This window comes from Scyliorhinus canicula, chromosome 3 (assembly GCF_902713615.1).
Source record: "Scyliorhinus canicula chromosome 3, sScyCan1.1, whole genome shotgun sequence".
Taxonomy (NCBI): Eukaryota; Metazoa; Chordata; class Chondrichthyes; order Carcharhiniformes; family Scyliorhinidae; genus Scyliorhinus; species Scyliorhinus canicula.
In genome coordinates, this window is record NC_052148.1 from 196,584,841 (window position 1) to 196,607,118 (window position 22,278).

A 22,278-nucleotide genomic window follows, 5' to 3' on the forward strand; every position below is an offset into this window, starting at 1 on the left:
GAACAGCCAATAAATCCTATCCAAAGATTAACATTCACAGTTAAATTCAGATTTAATATGTGCATATGCTCCATAGAAGACCATTAATTAAATGATTGAGATACTGATAAAATGGATAGATGGATTGTCTATTTAAAGACTATTTCCTATATACTAACCATTTCATTTTTCTCTACTTCCTTTGTGGCTTTCCTGCACACACACTCGTTCAATCAAAATATCTGAACTGTTTAAATGTTACTATTCTTATCTTGGCTTGTTCTTACTTGTGTTTACATAGAGGTAATATATACAGGAAATAGGATAATATACAGGGAAACCACAAAGGAAATAAAGAAATAAAACCTAGGGGAAATAATTGTAGGGGGAGAAATTTGATCATGTAGCAGCATTTCCAGTAGTGCCACGCAGACTTTCATTGATTCGGTAGGACAGACAGCGCTGCAGGCTGCTACCTGCAGGATAGCACCCAGTCCTCCAACGGTATCATTGATAAAAGCTGGGCTACACAAATGAATTTCTCTACCATAGTATTTAGAAAAAGTCTAATTGCTTGTCAAAATCAAAATTCAATACCAAATTCCATAATTTAATCTGAAATTTGGTGAGGCTAATAACCAAACTCTGCAATCTTTGACTTGACCCCTCCCTGTGCAGCTGGATCCTCGACTTCCTGACCAACAGACCGCAATCTGTCAGGAGAGGCAACAGCACCTCCTCCACAATAGTCCTCAACACCGGGGCCCCGCAAGGATGTGTGCTCAGTCCTCTACTATACTCCCTATACACACAATACTGTGCGGCAAGATTTAACTCCAACGCAATCTATAAGTTTGCAGATGATATGACTGTGGTGAGCCGTATCTCAAACAACGACGAATCAGACTACAGGAGGGAGATAAATCACTTGGTTGCATGGTGTACCGAAAACAACCTCTCCCAAATGTTGGAAAGACCAAGGAACTGCTCAACGACTTCAGGAAGCGTAGAACGACACACACTCCCATCTGCATCAATGGCTCCGAAGTGTAGATGGTTGATAGCTTTAAGTTCCTGGGGGTCACCATCACCAACAGTCTGTCCTGGTCCACTCACGTTGATGCAACAGTCAAGAAAGCCCAACAATGTCTCCACTTCCTACGGAAGCTAAAGAAATTTGGCATGCCTGCATCGACTCTCACAAACGTCTACAGATGTGCGATAGAGAGCATCCTATCCGGTTGCATCACAGCCTGGTATGGCAACTGCTCGGTCCAAGATCGCAAGAAACTGTAGAGTGTGGTGAACTCAGGCCAATGCACCATACAAGCTTGCCACCCCCATATTGATTCTGTATACACCTCCTGCTGCCTCAGGAAGGCAGACAGCATTGTCATAGACCCCTCCCACTCAGGCATTGCCTTCTTCCAGACCCTTCCATCAAGCAGAAAGTACAGAAGTCTGAAGACTCGCACATCCAGACATAGGAACAGCTTCTTCCCCATAGCCACAAGACTCCTCAACGACTCCCCCTCGACTGATCTGTTCCCTGTAAGAACACTATTCACAACGCCCTATGCTGTTCTTGCTCATGTATTTGCTTTGTTTTCTTTGTTTGGTCCCTTGTTCCACACTGTAACCAATCACGGTTTGTCGATGTACCATTTGTCAATGTTCTCTGTTAATTATTCTTTTGTCTACTATGTACGTACTGTGTACGTTCCGTCGGCCGCAGAAAAATACTTTTCACTGTACTTTGGTACATTGGACAATAAATCAAATCAAATCTCTCAGTAGAAATTTCAGTCTGGCGGAAATGATTACATTTTAATAAAATTACATTGGGGCTACTGTAGCTTAATAGTAGCATTCTCCTCTAACTGTGTCACAGCATTGGAGCCCCTAGATGCGGTGAAATCAGGTTCACGCCTGGCGAGGACATGAACCTAGTTACCTCATGGATTTAAATGTTCTTAAACGGCAATGTGCCGTAGCTTCTGGGTGCGTCAGATGTCCACACCCGTCCCCCCCTCCTGCTGGCACTACTGATCTCCAGCAGTGAAGATGACCACGCCAGGGGTGCAGAGGCCAGTGTAGCCCCTGGGTGGTCAGCGACATGGCAGGGCAGTGCCGAAGGGAGAGTGAAGGGTGAATTGCATGCAATGATGGATGGAGGTGAGTATTTCCTTGCGATGATGGATGGGGGTGGGAATTTGCTGATGATGATGGATGGGGGGGTGATTGGCGATGAGGATGGATGGGGGGGTGGAGTCCCGATGTCTGTAGAGGGGCGGAGATGTCCTATCTCTTAACTTTGAGATTGGTGTGCTCTTGTAGAGTTAGGTTTGCTGGCAGCTTTAGGTCCCGCCTCTCAAGAATGATGGCTGGAATTTGTGGTTAAAACAGCACTTAATTACCTATTTGAATATTATAACTCCGCACATGTGCCCACCTGTGCCTGTTAAAATTCCCCCCTACATTTCAAAGTACTTCTTTGGCTGTAAAGCACTTAGGGACAACATGCGGTTATAATAGGCGCTACATAGGCACTAAAAGTTTTTTCTTTACATTTTCACACAGATGTTCAATTTTCTCTGATTAGTTCATTAATATTATTTGTTATTGTATTTTCATTAATAGTTGTTAGTGTAAATATTTTAAGTAATTGACAAAATTAAAATAGTGCACAATAATGCAAACCAATGGATTACCAGATGATTAGCGTGGCATGGCAGAGTGGCACAAACATCACAATAAATCCTGTATTGTGTCAAAATGAGCTGACTGTAACCTGACATCATAATGTGAGGTCTAAAATATTTTTGGTTTCAATAGAAGCTGGGGTCTATTTGGTTTCTGAGCAAGCTACTAGTATGGTGGCACAGTGGTTAGCAAAGTTGACTCATATGCCAGGGACTCAGGTTCAATTCCAGCCTTGGGTGACTGTCTGTGTGGAGTTTGCACTTTCTCCCCGTGTCTGTGTGAGTTTCCTCTGGGTGTGCTGGTTTCCTCTCTCAGCCCAAAGATGTGCAAGTTCGGTGGATTAGCCATGATGAAAATTGTCCCTTAGTGTCCAGGGATGTGCATGTTAGGTGGGGTAAGGTATTATGGGGATGGGGTGGGCGAGTGGGCCTGGGTGGGGTGCTCTTTCAGAGAGTTGATGTAGACCTGATGGGCCGAATGGTCTCCTTCTACACTGTGGGGATTCTATGGTCCTAAGTTATGTGCTGTCATTGAACATGTGATAGGTTTCAGGCTTCTATACCTAATAATGCAAGGCTTCTGGGCCTGAATCATTGCAAGTTATCAAGCCCATGAAATCACACTACAAACATGATTGTGTTGTAGATGTCAATGAAGTTTAACCACTATTCTTTTGATAACGAGTACACACATTTCATAAAGCATTATATTTTAAGAGATGATTTTGTGGAATACAAAGATGAACCACAAGAGGCTGTGCATCATTAAGAATGACTCCAGTACAAGCAAAGTATTGCTCAATATGAAACAGGTGCTTTACCAACACCTTGTAGTGCTCTATCTACTTATGATTCTTCTTTTACTGACATGACTGCCATAGCCCAATTTCAAACCCAATGCCAACCTCATATATTGATTCTTGATCATTCAACTGCCCTTCTTATTCTAGTGCTCAGTTGCTATCTGCTCTGTCTCCTCAAACACTATTCTCAAAGCTGTCCTACAAACGTTTTTTCCATTAAAAGTCAACCCTTAATACCAGATCCTCCTTCGCGTGCCTTTCCCCTCTTAGGACTTTTCTCTTTTTTTCATAGGATGTGAATGTTGCTGGCAAGGCTGCATTTTTGCCTATCTCTAACAGTCTTGAGAAGGTGGTGGTGAGTAACCTTCTTGAACCAATGCAGTCCATATACTGTTCGTACACCCACAGTGCTCTGAAGGGAGTTCGGGAATTTTTATCCAGCCATAGTCAAACGGCATAGCTCCAATTCGGGATGGTGTGTGACCTGGATGGGAACTTGTAGGTGATGGTGTTCCCGAGCGCCTGCCTAGATATTAGAAATTACATGTTTGGAAGGTACTGGTCAAGGAACAGACTTGGCGAGCTATTGCAGTGTAGCTGGTAGATATAACACACTGCTGCCACTATATGCCAATGGTGATGGGAGTGAACATTTAAGCTGGTGGATGGGGTGACGATCAAGCAGGCTGCTTTGTCCAAGATAGTGTTGAGTTTTGAGTGTTATTGGAGCTGCACTAACCCAAGCAAGCATTCCATCACGCCCCTAACCCGTGCCTTGTAGATGGTAGAGAGTCTTTGGCAACTGACAGGATGTGTTACTTCTACAGTGTTCCCAGCCTATGACCGTTTGTGTAGCCACAGTATTTATCTGGCTAGTCCAGTTAAGTTTCTGGCTAATGGTAACCTCAATATATTGATGATGGTAATGCAATTGAATATGAAGGGGAGATAGTTATTGTCTGGCACTTATGTGGCACATACGTTATTTCCCACTTATTCGTCCAAGCTTGAATTTTGTCCAGATATTGCATGAGGAGATGGACTGTTTCAGTATCTGAGGAGTTACAGATAGTATTGAACACTGTAAATGTATCAGCAAATACCCTCACTTCTGACATAGAATCAAAGAATTTACAGTGCAGAAGGAGGCCATTCAGCCCATCGAGTCTGCATCTCCATGAAAAGAGCACCCAACTTAAACCCACACTTCCAACCCAGCCCCGTAACCCCACCTAACCTTTTTGGACACTAGGGTCAATTTAGCATGGCCGATCCACCTAACCGGCACATCGTTGGACTGTGGGAGGAAACCGGAGCACCCGGAGGAAACCCATGCAGATTTGGGGAGAATGTGCAGACTCTGCACAGACAGTGACCCAGCCAGGAATCGAACCTGGGACCCTGGAGCTGTAAAGCCACTATGCTACCGTGCTGCCCATGTTAGAGATAAGTTCATTGGTGAAGCAGCTGAAGATGTTTGGGCCTAGCACATTACCCTAAGGAATTTCTGCATTCTGGGAATGTGTCATCAACCACCCAGTCATCTGTATAATGACAATATACAGTTTTCCCTCTCCAACAGTATCCTTGACACCCTGACGGTCACTAAGTTGCAGTTCTCTTGTCTGAAATCAAGTAATGATTGAGCCAGATCATTTGCAGCCTTACCATTGGAAAGACCATAGTCATCCTGTTCAAACCAGGCAGAAACTCAAAGCCACAGCCTCTCCACGATCTCTATTCTTCAATGTTCACTGAAATTCAACTGCTGCGTGCAACCTTCACATCTTGCTCAATCCTGAATGTACAGTCCATCACCATATACAATCCATCAACCTAATTTTACCCATTTTTGGAGCAAAACATTGAGGTTGAGGGACAAAATCCATTTTGTGATCTCTTTTCAGGTCTTAGCAATCACACCAACTGTACTTAAAGGGCCATTGGAAGCTGACCACCAAAAGGCAGTGATTTTATTTTTCAATTTCATTTTTTGCAGCCGAGAGGAGCAGAATTTCAGAACAGAAATGGCACAATGACTTTGGGCATCTGCTCACTTCATGAGGGTCTATGAGGGTCACATATTTCACACCAAAAATCTGCACAATTTTGATTGATTGATTTGATTTATTGCCATATGTACCAAGGTATAGTGAAAAGTATTGTTCTGCGTACAGTCCAGGCAGGCAGATTGTTCCATACATGAAAAACATAGGACATACGATAAATATATAGACATCGGCTGAAACATACGGAGTGTAGTACTACTCAGTAGAAAAGATCATGGAATCCCTACAGTGAAAGGAGGCCCATCAGCTCATCAAGTCTGCACAGACCCTCTGAAAGAGCACCCTAGCTTAGCACACGCCCCGCCCTATTCCCGTATCCCAGTAACCCCGCATAACCCTTTGGTCACCGAGGGACAATTTATCGTGGCCAATCCACCAGAAGTGTACATTTTTAGACTGTGTGAGGAAACCGGAGCACCCGGAGTAAACCCACGCAGACACGGGGAGAATGTACAAACTCCACACAGATAGTTACCGAAGGCTGGAATTGGACCCGGGTCCCTGGCACTGTGAGGCAGCAGAGAAAACCACTGTGCCACTGTGCTTCCCAAAGATATGTAAAGAGCTCAGTTCAGTCCATAAGTGGGTCACTCAGGAGTCTGGTAACAGCGGGGAAGGTGCTGCTTTTGAATCTGTTAGTGCGTGTTCTCAGACTTTTGTATCTCTTGCCTGATGGAAGAAGTTTTAAGAAAGAATAACCCGGGTGGGAGAGGTCTTTGATTATGCTTGCCCGCTTTCCCAAGGCAGCGGGAGGTGTAGACAGTGCCAATGGATGGGAGGCAGGTTTGTATGATGGACTGGGCTGCGTTTACGACTCTCTGTATTTTCTTGAGGCCGAGCAGTTGTCATATCAGGCTTTGATGCAGCCAAATAGGATGCTTTTTATGGTGCATCTGTAAAAATTGGCAAGAGACAATGTGGACATGCCAAATTTCTTTAGTTTCTTGAGGAAGTATAGGTGCTGTTGTGCTTTCTTGGTCATTGCGTCGACTTGGGCGGACCAGGACAGATTGTTGGTGATGTGCACACCTAGGAATTTAAATCTGTCAACCATCTCCACCTCGGCACCATTGATGCAGACAGGGGTGTGATTGATACGTTGCTTCCTGAAGTCAATGGCCATCTCCTTAGTTTTGCTGACATTGAGGGAGAGATTGTTTTCGTTACACCACATCGTTAGATTCTCTATCGCCCTCCTGTACTCTGACTCATCGTTGTTTGAGATCTGACCCACTACGGTCGTATCATCAGCAAACGTGTAGATGGAGCTGCAGCCAAACTTTGCCACACAGTTGTGTGTGTATAGGGAGTATAGTAGAGGGCTAAGTACACAGCCTTGTGAGGCCCCGGTATTGAGGACTATTGTGGAGGAGGTGTTGTTGTTTATCCTTACTGTGTGTGGTCTATAGGTCAGGAAGTTGAGGATCCAGTTGCAGAGTGGAGAGCCAAGTCCTAGGTTTTGGAGTTTTGATATGAGCTTGGCTGGGATTATGGTGATGAAGGCAGAGCTGTAGTCAATTAATTCCTTATGTAGGAATCCTTGTTGTCAAGATGTTCCAGGGATGAATGTAGGGCCAGGGAGATAGCATCTGCTGTGAACCGGATGTGGAGATATGCGAACTGCGGTGGATCACGGCATTCTGGAGTATGGAGTTGATGTGTCTCATGACCAATCCCTCAAAGTACTTCATAATGATAGATGTCAAGGCCACCAGATGGTAGTCATTGAGGCATGTTGCCTGGTTCTTCCTTGGCACCAGTGTGATGGTGGTCTTCTTGAAGCTGGTGGGAGCCTCGGACTGGAGTATGGAGAGGTTGAAGATGTGCACGAGCACACCCGCCAGTTGGTCCGAGCAGGATCTGAGTGCACGACCAGGGACTCCATCAGGACCCATTGCTTTCCAAGGGTTCACTTTTCAGAAGGCAAATTTGTCTTTAGGGCTGCATGGGTGTGTCTGAGACTGTTGGGGCAGTTATAAAAACGGACAATGGAAAGTACAGCACAGGAACAGGCCCTTCGGCTCACCAAGCCTGCGCCGACCATGCTGCCCGTCTAACCTAAAACCTTTTACACTTCCGGGGTCCGTAACCCTCTATTTTCATCCTATTCATGTAGGATCTGTACACCCAGATCTGTCTGTCAATAGTCTTAAGGGTTCTGCTATTTACTGTATATTTCCCACCTGTATTAGACCTTCCAAAATGCATTATCTCACATTTGTCTCCATCTGCCATCTCTCCGCCCAAGTCTTCAACCCATCTATATCCTGTTGTATCCTCATCACTATTCGCAATTCCACCAATCTTTGTGTCGTCCTCAAACTTACTAATCAGACCGTTACATTTTCCTCCAAATCATTTATATATACTACATACAACAACACTCCCAGCACTGACCCCTGTGGAACACAACAAGTCACAGACGTCCATTCAGAAAAGCACCCTTCCACTTCTACCCTGTCTTCTATGACTGAGCCAGTTCCGTATCAATCTTGCCAGCTCGTCTCTGATCCTGTGTTACTGCACCTTCTGTACCAGTCTGCCATGAGGGACCTTGTCAAAGGACTTACTAACGTCCATGTAGACAACAGCCACTGCCCTACCTTCATCAATCATCTTCGTCACGTCCTCGAAAAACCCAATCAAGTTACCGAGACACGAATGCCCCTTCACAAAGCCCTGCTGCCTCTCCCTAATATGGCCATTTGTGTCAAAATGGGAGTAAATCTTGTCTTGAAGAATCCGCTCCAATAATTTCCCAGCACTGTAAGCCACTGATGTGACCATCAATTCACTCGGAACCCGATTGGAAGTAAACTGTGGTTTTAATAGCCTTATAACTGAGCCTGCCTGCGACCAGAAGAACTGAGGGCAGGCTAACACGGCTGCAGCACTTTATACTTCCGGTAGTGGGAGGGGCCATGGGCAGAGCCATGGGCGGAGCCGAGGGTGGAGCCCTGTACAAGCTCATCTCCCCCTATGGGCAGAGCCGCGCAACGGCTCACAGATAGAGCCCACAAGGACACAATATCATACAATACAATACAGTCTGAATTACATTCACGACATTCACCCCCTGTAAAAAAATCAAATCCGGCGGGGGTGACGGGTCTACAGGTTGAGCTGGCCCGGTGGCCGAGTCGTTCTTTGGGATCGGCGGAGCACCGGGGTTGCAGCCTCTTCGGGTGGCTGGGTGGTGACCGTCGGTGTGGGTATGGGGGTGGACTCCGGGGGTGTTTCGGTCCGAGATCCGTTCCTGACCGGTGCGACGGGCGAAGGGGGGCGTAGGAAACCTATAGGCGTGGGGTGTGGGCAGGAAACCTATAGGCGCGGGGGCGCAGGGCGTGGGGGGTTGGGTGGGGTGTAGTGTGAGGGGTACCTCGGCGGTGGTGGTGGTAGTGGTGGATCCTGCAGGCTCCAGGTCCCGGAGGGAAACGGTATCCTGACGGCGTCGGGGTATTCAATAAAGGTGTAGTGTGGGTTTGAATGTAGCCGTAGAACCCTCTCTACTAGTGGGTCCGTTTTGTGTGTCCGGACGTGCTTCCGGAGGAGAATCGGGCCCGTGTCCTCAACCAAGATGGGAGCAAAGCCCCCGTAGTAGTGCCCCTAGGGAAAACAAATAATCGTTCGTGAGGGGTCTGGTTGGTCGCGTCGGGGAGGACCTCCTGCCAGTGGGAGGTCGGGAGATTCCTGGACCGGAGGGTCAGTAGGACGGTCTTCCAGACAGTCACGTTCTCCCTCTCCACCTGCCCGTTCACCCTGGGGTTGTAGCTGGTAGTCCTGCTCGAGGCGATGCCCTTGTCGAGCAGGTACTGACGCAGCTCGTCGCTCATGAAGGACGAACCCCGGTCGCTGTGTACGTAGCTGGGGAAACCGAACAGGGTGAAGAAACTATGCAGGGCTCTGATGACTGTGTGGGAGGTCATATCGGGGCACGGGATGGCAAAGGGGAAGCGGGAGAATTCATCGATGACGTTGAGAAAGTACACATTTCGATTGGTCGAGGGAAGTGGCCCTTTGAAATCGATACTCAGGCATTCAAAGGGCCAGAATGCCTTTACCAGGTGGGCCTTGTCTGGTCTATAGAAGTGCGGTTTGCGCTTCGCGCAGGTCGGGCAATCCCTGGTGATGGCTTTTACCTCCTCGGTGGAGAAAGGCAGATTTCGGGCTTTGACGTAGTGGGCAAGCCGGGTGACCCCCGGGTGGCAGAGGTCGTTGTGGATAGCCTTCAGGCGGTCGTCTAGCGTGCTGGCGCATGTGCTGTGGGACAGGGCATCTGGGCGCTCGTTGAGCTTCCCCGGTCGATATATGATGTCATAATTATAGGTGGAGAGTTCGATCCTCCACCGCAAGATTTCATCCTTTTTTATTTTGCCCCTTTGCGAGTTGTCGAACATGAAGACAACCGATCTTTGGTCGGTGATGAGGGTAAACCTCCTACCTGCGAGGTAGTGCATCCAGTGCCGTATGCTTCCACAATGGCTTGAGCTTCTTTTTCGACTGAGGAGTGTCAAAGTTCCGAAGCGGAGAGGGTCCGGGAGAAGAAAGTACTGGTCTCCCTGCCTGGTTCAGAGTGGCGGCCAGAGCGACCTCTGAGGCATCGCTCTCCACCTGGAAGGGGACGGATTCATCCACCGCCCACATGGCAGCTTTGGCGATGTCCTCCTTGATGCAGTTGAAAGCCTGGCAGGCGTCAGCTGACAGTGGGAAGAATATGGTCTTAAATAGTGGGCGGGATTTGGCCGCATACTGGGGGACCCATTGGGTGTAATAAGAGAAGAATACCAGGCACCTCCTGAGGGCCCTGGGACAATGAGGGAGAGGGAGTTAGAACATAGAACAGTACAGCACAGAACAGGCCCTTCGGCCCTCAATGTTGTGCCGAACAATGATCACCCCACTTAAACCCACGTAACCCGTATACCCGTAACCCAACAATCCCCCCATTAACCTTACACTACGGGCAATTTAGCATGGCCAATCCACCTAACCCGCACATCTTTGGACTGTGGGAGGAAACCGGAGCACCCGGAGGAAACCCACGCACACACGGGGAGGACGTGCAGACTCCACACAGACAGTGACCCAGCCGGGAATCGAACCTGGGACCCTGGAGCTGTGAAGCATTGATGCTAACCACCATGCTACCGTGAGGCCCCTTTTTCGACTGAGGAGTGTCAAAGTTCCGAAGCGGAGAGGGTCCGGGAGAAGAAAGTACTGGTCTCCCTGCCTGGTTCAGAGTGGAGTTGTAAGAGTTGCATACGGCCCGGATTGGGGCACAGGACTCCGTTTTCCACGACATAGCAGAGGATGGCTAGTCTGGTAGTGCGGAAAACGCATTTCTCCTTATTGTAGGTGAGATTGAGTTTCTGGGCGGTTTGGAGAAATCGGTGGAGGTTGGCGTCGTGGTCCTGCTGGTCATGGCCGCAGATGGTGACATTGTCCAAGTATGGAAACGTGGTCCGCAGCCCGTACTGGTCCACCATTCGGTCCATTGTTCGTTGGAACACCGAGACCCCATTCATGACGCCAAAGGAGACCCGGAGGAAATGGAAGAGGCAGCCATCTGCCTCGAACGCCGTGTGGTGGCGATCCTCCGGGCGAACTGGAAGCTGGTGGTAAGCAGACTTCAGATCCACCGTGGAGAACATGCGGTACTGGGCGATCTGGTTGACCATGTCTGCAATTCTGGGGAGGGGGTACGCATCGAGGTGCGTGAACCGGTTAATGGTTTGGCTACAATCAACCACCATCCGGAACTTTTCCCCGGTCTTGACAACCACCACCTGAGCTCTCCAGGGGCTGTTACTGGCCTCTATGACTCCCTCACGTAGGAGCCGCTGGACTTCGGCTCTGATGAATACTCTGTCCTGCAGGCTGTACCGCCTGCTGCGAGTGGCTACTGGTTTACAATTAGCCGTTAGTTTAGCGAAGAGTGGAGGGGGGTCGATTTTTAGAGTCGCTAAGTGGAGTGGCCCCTTGATGACTGTCCTCGGAGGGTCGTAGTCATTGAGGTGAACTGCGGGTGATGTGATTGCATTGAGTTGCCGGTAGTCGGCGGCTCGATCAGCAGTGCTGGAGTGGCCCCGTGATGACTGTCCGCGGAGGTCGTAGTCATCGAGGTGAACATCGGGTGATGGCCAAGATGGCAGCCCCCGTTGATCGCACGTGGCGGGTGCTGAAGAAGATGGTGTCCAAGATGGCCACCCCCGTGGATCATACGTGGCGGGCGGCGAGGAAGATGGCGTCCAAGATGGCGCCCCCATGACTCGCACATGGCCGGCCGCTTGAGGGAGGATTGCCAAGATGGCGGCTCCCATGAGTCGCACATGTCGGGTGGAGGTGGAGTCGGCAGACACGCTGCAACATTACGGGATCTGCGGGCCTGCGAGTTGGGGGAGCGATTGTTCTGGACTGCGGGGGAGTTAGAGGGTTTCGACTTCGCCAGGCACACTCGGGCATAGTGTCCTTTGCGACCGCAGCTGCTGCAGGTCGCTTTGCGGGCCGGGCAGTGCTGCCGTGGGTGTTGGGGCTGGTCACAAAAATGGCACGCTGGCGCTCCATAGTGGGTGGGTGGCTGCGCGGCGCAGGCCTGGGGCAGTCGCTGGTCCACGATGGGGTCGCTTGGTCCACGGGGAATGAGTTTAGACCGGAATGCGACCTCCATAGTAGTTGCTAGTTCTACCGTGTCCTCCAAGTTCTGGGCCCCTTTTTCGAGTAGTCGCTGGCGCACATAGTTAGACCAGAGCCCCGCAATGTATATATCACGGACAGTGAGTTCCATATGCTGGGAGGCCATTACAGCCTGAAAGTCGCAGTCCTGAGCAAGGGCTTTTAAGTCGCGCAGGAAGTCTTCCAGCGACTCTGCGGGGCGCTGGCGGCAGGTAGTGAAAATGTGCCGCCGGACACTATGCCCGAGTGTGCCTGGCGAAGTCGAAACCCTCTAACTCCCCCGCAGTCCAGAACAATCGCTCCCCCAACTCGCAGGCCCGCAGATCCCGTAATGTTGCAGCGTGTCTGCCGACTCCACCTCCACCCGACATGTGCGACTCATGGGGGCCGCCATCTTGGCAATCCTCCCTCAAGCGGCTGGCCATGTGCGAGTCATGGGGGCGCCATCTTGGACGCCATCTTCCTCGCCGCCCGCCACGTATGATCCACGGGGGTGGCCATCTTGGACACCATCGTTTACCGGTCGAGCGTAGCAAGGGACTCAGTATAGGAGTCGGTACAATTGAGTTGCGTAGAGATTCGATGGCTCACCCGTGCGTGCAGTAGACTGAGTTTCTGCTCCTCTGTAGTCTCGGAAGTGCTTGATTCGGCCAGGTAGGCCTTGAAACACCGAAGCCAGTGTAGGAAGATTTCCTTCGCCTCTGCAGCCTGCGGGTCGAGTTCTAGTCAATCAGGTTTGAGGGCTGATTCCGTAGTAGTTTTCTTCAAGTTTTCTAAGACTATTAAATTGATGTGACCATCAATTCACTCGGAACACGACTGGAAGTAAACTGTGGTTTTAATCGTCTTACAACTGAGCCTGCCTGCAACCAGAAGAACTGAGGTCAGGCTAACACGGCTGCAGCTCTTTATACTTCCGGTAGTGGGAGGGGCCATGGGCGGAGCCGAGGGTGGAGCCCTGTACAAGCTCCTCATCTCCCCCTATGGACAGAGCCGCGCAACGACTCACAGACAGAACCCACAAGGACACAATATCATACAACACAATACAGTGTGAATTACATTCACCACAGGCACACCGGCCTGTAATTTCCTGGATTATCCTTGCTACTCTTCTTAAACAAAGGAAGAACATTGGCTATTCTCCAGTCCTCTGGGACTTCATCTGTAGCCAGTGAGGATATAAAGATTACTGTCAAGGCCCCAGCAATTTCCTCTCTTGCCTCCCTCAATATTCTGGGGCAGATCCAATCAGGCCGTGGGGCCTTATCTACCTTAATGTTTTTCAAGACGGCCAACACCTCCACCTTTTTGAGCTCAATGTGACCCAGACTATCTAAAAACCCTTCCCCAGACTCATCATCCACCAAGTCCTTCTCTTTGGTGAATACTGATGCAAATTACTCATTTAGTACCTCACCCATTTCCTCTAGCTCCACGCATAGGTTTCCTCCCTTGTCCTTGAGTGGGCCAACCCATTCCCTGACTACCCTCTTGCTCTTTATATATGTATAAAAAGCTTTGGGATTTTCCTTAATCCTGTTTGCCGATTACGTTTTGTGACTCCTTTTAGCCATCCTCACTCCTTGTTTAAGTTCCTTCCTACTTTCTTTGGATTCCTTATGGGCTTGGTCTGTTCCCAGCTTTCCAGCCCCAACAAATGCTTCCTATTTCTTTCTGACTAGGCTCACAATATCGCTCATTATCCAAGGTTCCCGAAACTTGCCATACTTTTCCTTCTTCCTCATAGGAACATGCCGGTCCTGAATTCCGATCAATGGTTTGCTGGTTTCCTGCTCAAAGCGAGCATAGAATGCATTGAGTTCATCTGGAGGGGGTGCACTGTTGATGGAGGTTCACTCTAACACATCTCCAGAGTGGGAGGGGAAGCTTGAACCCACAAACTACTGATGTGGAGGTGAGGGTGCTAAAATGGAGCTAAGGGAATGCTTGCATTTCCACCTGTCATCATTATGCATGCCTGGCGAATAGTCTGGACCAATAAAAGCATTAGTTCAGCAGGAAATTTGTTTTGACCAGTGAAGGGAATTGTTGGTTTTGCTTGACTGACATCTTTAAGTGGTTATAATAAGTTGTACTTTCTGTGATCTATTTTGTCAATGTCTCAATGTTTATTTGGACAAGATTAAAAGGTATGAAATGTTTGAAACCTGTTATGGACCTTTTAATGATCTGTAGGAAATGCAGATTTTTCAAAGAACATTTCTGAATTGGTGTTTTGTTTCAGCAGTTCCCCATATAGTTCATTGCTTATGTACATAGTGCATGCTGGGTGTATGAACATGGAAGGGACATGACTTTGCATGGAGAATATAAGAGGCCGCAAGAGTTTATGGGGCATTGAGCTGGTATGGGGTATGCGGAGCCAAAGGGACTAGGTCGTGCGGAGGGGTGGCTGAGGTGTTGTGAGGCCTAGAGGGCTTAACTATGTTCATTATAACTGGCATAAAGTCCCAGAAAACTGAACGGGCCTTCACACCAGCGTGCCTCAACACTCAGCAAATTAGGAGCTCCTTCCGTGGTCAGCGGGTCCGATTTATCCTGCACACACCCGGGGCTGGATTCTCCGATTTTTGAGACTATGTGCCTACGCCAGCATGGGAACAGTGGCACTTTATGGCAGAAAGAATGGCATGAAACGGCCACCAATTCTCCGTTTGGCGGGGGGCTAGCAACCGAGCAGCGTACAGCACTCGGCTCTAGCTGCCAATACGGCCCGGAGAATTGCCGGGTCCATGGCCGCGCATTCGCACGGCAGCGACCTGCAGCGGCCGCTCTGTGCAACATGGTGTCGGCCACTCGCGGACCTAGCCTGCAAAATAGTATCTCCCCTTGGATCACTCCCCCACAGTGCCCCAGCCCCTGGCAAAGTCCCCCCCCCCCCCCCCCCCCCCCCCCCACGGATCGGCCCTCCCGCTTCTGTAGCGGCGCTGGTCTGGGTCCACAGCCGCCACGCCGAGTTCTCAACGGATGAGACCACACGCGAAGTGACGCCGTCGGGAACTCGGTTGGTTGGGAGCGGAGCATCGGGGGATGGGCCTCAGGCAATGTCCTGATTTGGTCGTAAACGAGGATTCTCCAGCCGATCGCCGAACCCAATTTCGGCGCAGCGACCATAGAATCCCACCCCCCACCTGGACTGGAAATTGTGTGTGACTGAGCACTTAAAACCAAGGCACACCTACCAAGTCAGGAAATGTTTTGATTTGAGCTATTCTCCCCTTTGATTTGATTTTGTGAATATTTTTTGTTATTAGTTATCTGTTTTACTAAATGCATAAAACAGATATTTTCCACCATCTGCAACTGGCCTTTCTTTGTTACTTATTCCTCCTTACCTTTATATTAAATGTTAAATCAAAGTAATGTTATACATTTTCACATTATGTTCCTTTAGTGTTGAAATACTACTGAAAAATACTGTTTGGGCTTAAAAGAGCTCTATAAATAGTTTTATAAATGGCTTGCGTTGGCCTAAGCATTTATCAGTGTGTGTGGTCACAAAATGCCAGCAAGTTGTTGCATTAAACCTTTCCCTGTGTTCAGTAAAATGAAGTCCAAGGAAGTGGTAAGGGTTTATTATCATTTTATTATTATTGAGATGAATGGGAAATTTTATAAAAGTTTTCTGTAATCAGGAATAAATAATTAGGGACAAAATATGATTTAATTGAGTCATGATAGACTTTAAGAGTATTTTCTCCAGTCACAGTATACTGTTTTCTTAAAAAGGTGTATCTGATTTGATGAAAGGTCATCCACTTAAAAAGTTAGCTCTGTTTCTCTCTCTACGGATGCTGCCTGACCTGCCGAGTATTTGTAGCACTTTCTGTTTTCGTTCCAGATTTCCAGCACCTGTAGGTTTTTGCGTTTATACCTACATCTATACTGGACATTCAGCCAGGTATACAGATGGTTACTTGCGCAGTCTGTATATACGCACATACCTTTTGGAAAATATGGCCAACACTGAGTGCCACACAGCCTTAAAAAGAAAGAAAAATAATAAAAGCTAGAAACCATGATGATTTGTAGATCCATCTATAAATTCACACAGTACATTAACTACCAGGTTGTTCACTACTGTTGCCATCACTTGGCTTAATCCAAGTTTCTCTCCCTCATTATCAGCTTTGTGCTTTGGGATGTGATCCAACAACGCAATTCATAAAGCAGCAGAATTGTTCAAAGGAATTCAAAATCCTTTTGAACAAATTAATTTTAATGCAAGCGTGCTCCAACACAATGTTCTCTAGGATTTCACAAATCAGGAATAGCACATCACAAAATGCATTAACGACCAAGCATACAATAGTACAATCACCTTTTAAATCACGCAACTAGCTTTAAAAGCAAAAATAGAGAAACAAGAGTTGGAGATATTAAGATTTAGGAAGTACGTCATCCAAACATAAAATGGGATCTGTCTATAACAGTGCCAATCACAAAATCAAAAATATCTAGCTGTAACTTTATTTAAAATGTTCCCACTGGCTAATGCAAGTACTGAGTCAAATTGTCCCTTTCATATTTATTAACTTAATTTGGTTTAATTCTGATAAATTAGGATCAGCTATGGATAACTACTTAAGCAGAAAAAAACTTTTGTACATACATGCATTTATGTTTAAACAGCCATGCATAATCTTACAAAGAGTGATTTCAGCCCCGAGGATTATAATCTGAGGGAAACGTGCAAAACTATGGTGATGATATTCCTTCTTATCTCTGACAATCTACTGCAAAATGACATAGTGGCGCCAAAAGTCTGCAAAAAAGGATAAAGGCAGGATCACCATTTTACTAGGCAGTTCCCTAAGTCTAATGCCATAATTCCGCTGGGCCACTGGCAGAACCCCCCAAAGAATTTCAGAGTTATGTGCATGTGCAGTAATACATATCTTATTATCCAATTTCTTGTAAGTGCCTTGGACATTTTAGAAGTGCAATTGTTATTGTTCTTGTAGGTGATTACATTGGGCAGAATTCTTCCATCTTACCTGCGGTGGGTTTGGTCACAGGCAGGATAGGAGAATCTAACGGGAGCCAAAAAGTCAGATACCAGCCATTGTAAAATCACATTGCAATACTGCCAATGGTGGGCCGATGTTCCCGCTGGCAGGTGGCGTGAATGCCATTTGCAATAAGTTGCTACTCATGAATGCTCAATCAAACTGCCCACTGACATCCCGTCAGGCCTTCCAATTTTGCATCAAACCAACAGGAAATTATGTTAATCTGAAACCCAATCGCTACAGTGGCATGAATATGGCGGTCCTCGCTCGAGACTTCAAGGTGAGTGCATCAAAGTATTTTTGCCATAGTACTCCACTGCTCCTGATATGCTGTACACCACTCTGCTGGAGTAGACCAGTTCCTGAGCTTCATATGCATGCCGCGCTGGTCTTCATGGCCAACACGGTGCTGCTGGATCAACGGACCCTGCTGTGTCACCATTTTGGATCAGAATTGCGCCTGGGGTTGGGGAGTAAAGTTATCTCCTTTTCCTTGGTGACACACATTAGAGTCTACCCGGACAAGACTGGGCGGTGGGACTCATGCAGCCACTGTAACAAAGGTCTGAAGTTTTACTGAGGGTGGAGCGCGAGGTGAGGCTATGGGGAAGTGGAGATAGAAGGGGGAGCACGAGGGCTCAAACAATGGAAGGCTGAGGAAAGACCCAGGGGAGGGAAGCTGGACCTCAACAAGGCTGCATGAAAGGCTCAGAAACAAGGAGAGGCCAAAGGCCCATCACATTGTTTACTGGAAGGAGTGCACAAAGACTCCACATGCTATAGGTAGAGGTCCAAGTGGGGCATGAGTGCCTCACAGGTGATGGGGGTAGGTAGTTGAATCATAGAACAGACTTCTTCTTGAGGATGTTAGCCTTATGTCTCTGGGCTGCTGATATCTTGCACGGGTCTGGTCAGGACATTGAGTTGAGTGTGCTGGACTGGTATTTAAATATATGGCACCAGGACCTTCAAACTCATCAGATGACGGAAGTCAGACAAATCAGCTGCTAGCCCCATAGGTGATCAGAGGGGAACTCACCTGTACATAATTAATGAGGTTCCAAGAGCAGAAGCTGGTATGAGATCCTACCATTCTGGCCAGCGGGAAAGGCACCAATAGAAATTCTCCAAAAACAGAGAATTCCGCCCATTGTCTTTTTTTATTAGGCACATTACTATGTAGAGAGGAGAAGCTGATGAGTCAGTATTATTTTTCATATCAAATTGCCTGAATATTGAGTAAATGTTTTAAAATTAAATACAATTGGTGTACACAGCTCTGGAAACCAGAATTAGATAATCAACTTTCAAGCTAATAGCTTCAAGTTCCCTCTGTCATTTACTCAGAATGTTTCAAAATATAACTTTAAGAAAACAACTTTTCATAAGCTCTTTGACGTATTTGCTTTTAGGTTCAGTTTCATGCATATCTTATATATGTAGTTAGATAAATGCCTATGTCAATGCCTATAATATAAATGCCGTGGATATATTTGGATTATTAGTCATATTCTGAAAAGTAACATGGTATATGGGGGAAATTGCAACCCAGTCATTAAGAAATAAGTAAACATTAGCATACAAACAAAAGAGAAGAGTATGGCATGGTAAAGAAATGAGAGTTAAACGTTTGTTTCCATTCCTACCTGGAAGACCTTTCGCCCACTTCACAATTCGAACCATTTGTTTCTCTGCCAGCTTGTTCAAACTGGATAGCAGGTGATTAGTTGTGTCAGCTTGACTGCTATCATAAGATGCATAAACCACGTCAGGTTCAATGGCTTCAAGAATAGTGATCAGGGATGGGTTAATGTGTGGTGGCATAAGTGAGAAATTAGGAACAAGCGCAGTGCTTGCTGTGGGTTCCGGTAAAGGAGCAGTGAATGTGATCCCTTCCTTGGGGCTGTGTGGTGGTTGCTGCTCTTCATGCAGCCCTTTCACCTTTCCCAACTTCTTAGACTTCCGTGCTAAGGGAGAAAGAAAATAAAAATACCTTTTTTTGAAGGAATGTTTTGTGTTTTGTTTCAGCTTTAATACCAGAATCTATTCTTTATTTCTGAACTTTTATACATGTACGTTTACAAAGACTTCTAATGTCATCTCATGAATAGTCCTGTCAAGGAAGCCAAGAAAACCACTCATAACCTAATAGATATTAAATCTACAGTTGGTTAACAACTTAATCTTAAAATTGCTGCACAGGCAAAAAGCTGTGCAGAAAAATTGCAGAGTGCTTCTGCTGATCAAGAAATGGACAAACCCTACTGAAGTTGCAGGGGTTAAAGCCAAATGTACATGACAAGCCCCTACATCAAGGAGGCTAATCACAGGGAGCTCGCCATTAGTAGTCTAAACATGAATGTGGCAGGGATTAAAGATAAAATTATGCATTTGTCACAACTCTGAAAGCTTTTACACAATAACATTGATGTTAATTCTGAAGGAGATGCCCAAAAGGCCCAAGTTCAACACTGAAAGTACTTCACAATGAAATTAAGCAGCGACACGTGCTGGATTGGAAACTGCACTTAATTGGCCAAACTTTAGCCCCAAAATAGGAGCTGGACACAGAACTGCGCCCTGACTGAGAACTGTGCTTCCACAGGCAACCCGTTTATTGAAAGAAAAAATGGATTTTGGGCAGCTTGCTTTGCTGGCAGTGGTCCAAAATGGTCTCCCTGTTACCACCAAATGGTTCATTTTCAATTTATAAAAAACATTCCTTTGGATCCAGGAGCTGCTGAAGTTCTCCCTGACTTCACCGTAACTTTCATCCCTCTCCACCCTTGCTCATCCCTCACATCACTCAGCAGAGGTTTCATCCCTCAAACCACCTCATTCCTCACACTTCCTATGTGGAGGTGACATTAGAGTGTCAGAGAGATAATTGAGAGATGCAGTGAAGAGGAAGGCAGGTTTTTCCACAATATTCTGCTTTCCTTCTACCTCCCCCTTTTTTACTCTTTGTTGCCAACCAGCAAACTAGATCAGCACGGTAGCATAGTAGTTAGCACTGTGGCTTCACAGCACCAGGGTCCCAGGTTCGATTCCTCGCTGGGTCACTGTCTGTGCAGAGTCTGCACGTTCTCCCCGTGTCTGCGTGGGTTTCTTCCGGGTGCTCCGGTTTCCTCCCACAGTCCAAAGACGTGCTTGTTAGGTGGATTGGCAATGCTAAATTGCCCTTAGTGTCCAAAAAGGTTAGATGGGGTTATTGGGTTAGGAGGATAGGGTGGAAGTTAGGGCTTAAGTGGGTCGATGCAGATGGGTCGAATGGCTTCCTTCTGAGCTTGCAGAATCAATTTGCTGTGGAAAGTTGGGGTGGTGCAGGGGTGCACAGGACTACCATGGTGCCCTTTGGTACTACACCTATCTCATGGTTCCTCCTTAAGGAAGGATGTTTGTAGAACATCAAACAGATGTGCAGACATCGTGGGAAACAGACGGCAGGCCTAATGGTAAAAATGTATTTGTTGCACCCCTATGGATAAGTTCTCAGTGTTGAGCACTCAGCGTACTCCAAATCTACCCTGGAGTACGTGGTACCAGAAAACTGAAAGAATCAATCTTTTGTTTTATATGTACAAAGATATTGGCCCACAAAGATTTCAAACTCAATAACACTTGAGCAATGTTTTCAGCAAAATTTGCTGTAATACTTCATTGGGCTTCATGGCCTTATTTTGGAGGATAGTACTTCCAAAATAGAATCATAGGCCATATAAAAAAGGAATATTTGAGAAAACAGAAATATCAATTAGAGAGTGGAGACTGATTGGAAATATTGAGCCCACTTAAGAATACAAGAAATGTGCTTAAACATGAAAGGGAAGCCATGATGTGGAGATGCCGGCATTGGACTGGGGTGAGCAAAGTAAGAAGTCTTACAACACCAGGTTAAAGTCCAACAGGTTTGTTTCAAACACTAGCTTTCGGAGCACTGCTTCCACTCTAATGGAATTAACATTCCATTCCTCTACATAGTTGAGGCTATTTTAGAAATTTTCAATCAGAACAGAACGTTTTCATGACTGCACATCAGAACTTTGGAGGTACACTCCCCATCATTCAATGTGAATGAACAATCTATGGAAACACAAACCAAACTCACACTACGTTCTATAGGCAAAATGCCATGTCAAGAGTTCAAATTTGCAAAATAACACTTCAATTCCAAATTTAGTCTCAGCAAGAAAAAGAATAGAATCATTTATTCTGAATTACAATCATATGTCTCTGAGATATATCCCAATATCTCATTAGCTTTTTCACAGTGACAGGACATTGAGTGAATCAGCAATTTTCAACACTTGCTGTGAAAACATTGTCTTAAGCATCAGCTCTATTATCTTTTAAATATTTAGATATTATAATATAATAGAAATTGTAAAGATATTTAATCACAAATATTTCTGCAAGCACTGGAAACATATTCCTAGGAATTCTAATGTTGCTTTGTACAAGATTATTATAGGTAATTAAAATGTTAAAACCTACTGTTAATGTAAGAATGTGGGTGATTGCTATTTTTAACAAAAAAGGAATAGTAGAACAGGGTTTTAAATCATCGTGCTTTCATTAGTAGTTCTGTTTTTCAGTGCCAGTGATTTGGGGTTTTCAGGTAAAATTTAAATGCATCTTATTGGCAGCAGCAATCGTTCCTCATGAGATGTTGTCTCATGTTTTCTCATGGGTTTTCACAGTTCGCCATCGGACTAATTTAAACTGCCCATATTGGTGCTTTTACTAAAAGGAATAAAACTTCAAGTAATCTCAGTATATAGTCATACTACTTATGAATAAGCTCTATACATTTTAATACAACAGTGTTTATTCCTGTAGATTTCAAGGCAATGCATATTAATGCACATTTATGGCATATCTATTTTCCACAACATCCTTCTTTATATTATCCATGCAGGAGATTGCCAATTTTATGTCAAATTTGGGACAGTTTTATGGGCCTACACCCAGTAGAAGCTGAGCTAAATCTGTCTAAACTCATTTCACATGGTCCGTG

General features: G+C 46.4%; 1 protein-coding gene across 3 annotated transcripts in view; it reads right to left on the reverse strand.

Moving 5' to 3' along the window:
* The window catches only part of nr3c2 (nuclear receptor subfamily 3, group C, member 2), a 536,228-nt gene that overhangs the window by 138,213 nt on the left and 375,737 nt on the right, over window positions 1-22,278 (reverse strand). For all 3 annotated transcript variants that reach the window (XM_038791961.1, XM_038791962.1, XM_038791963.1), the window contains exon 5: window positions 18,908-19,228. In XM_038791961.1, coding sequence (XP_038647889.1) covers window positions 18,908-19,228 — 321 coding nt within the window. The remainder of the gene's footprint in view (window positions 1-18,907; window positions 19,229-22,278) is intronic.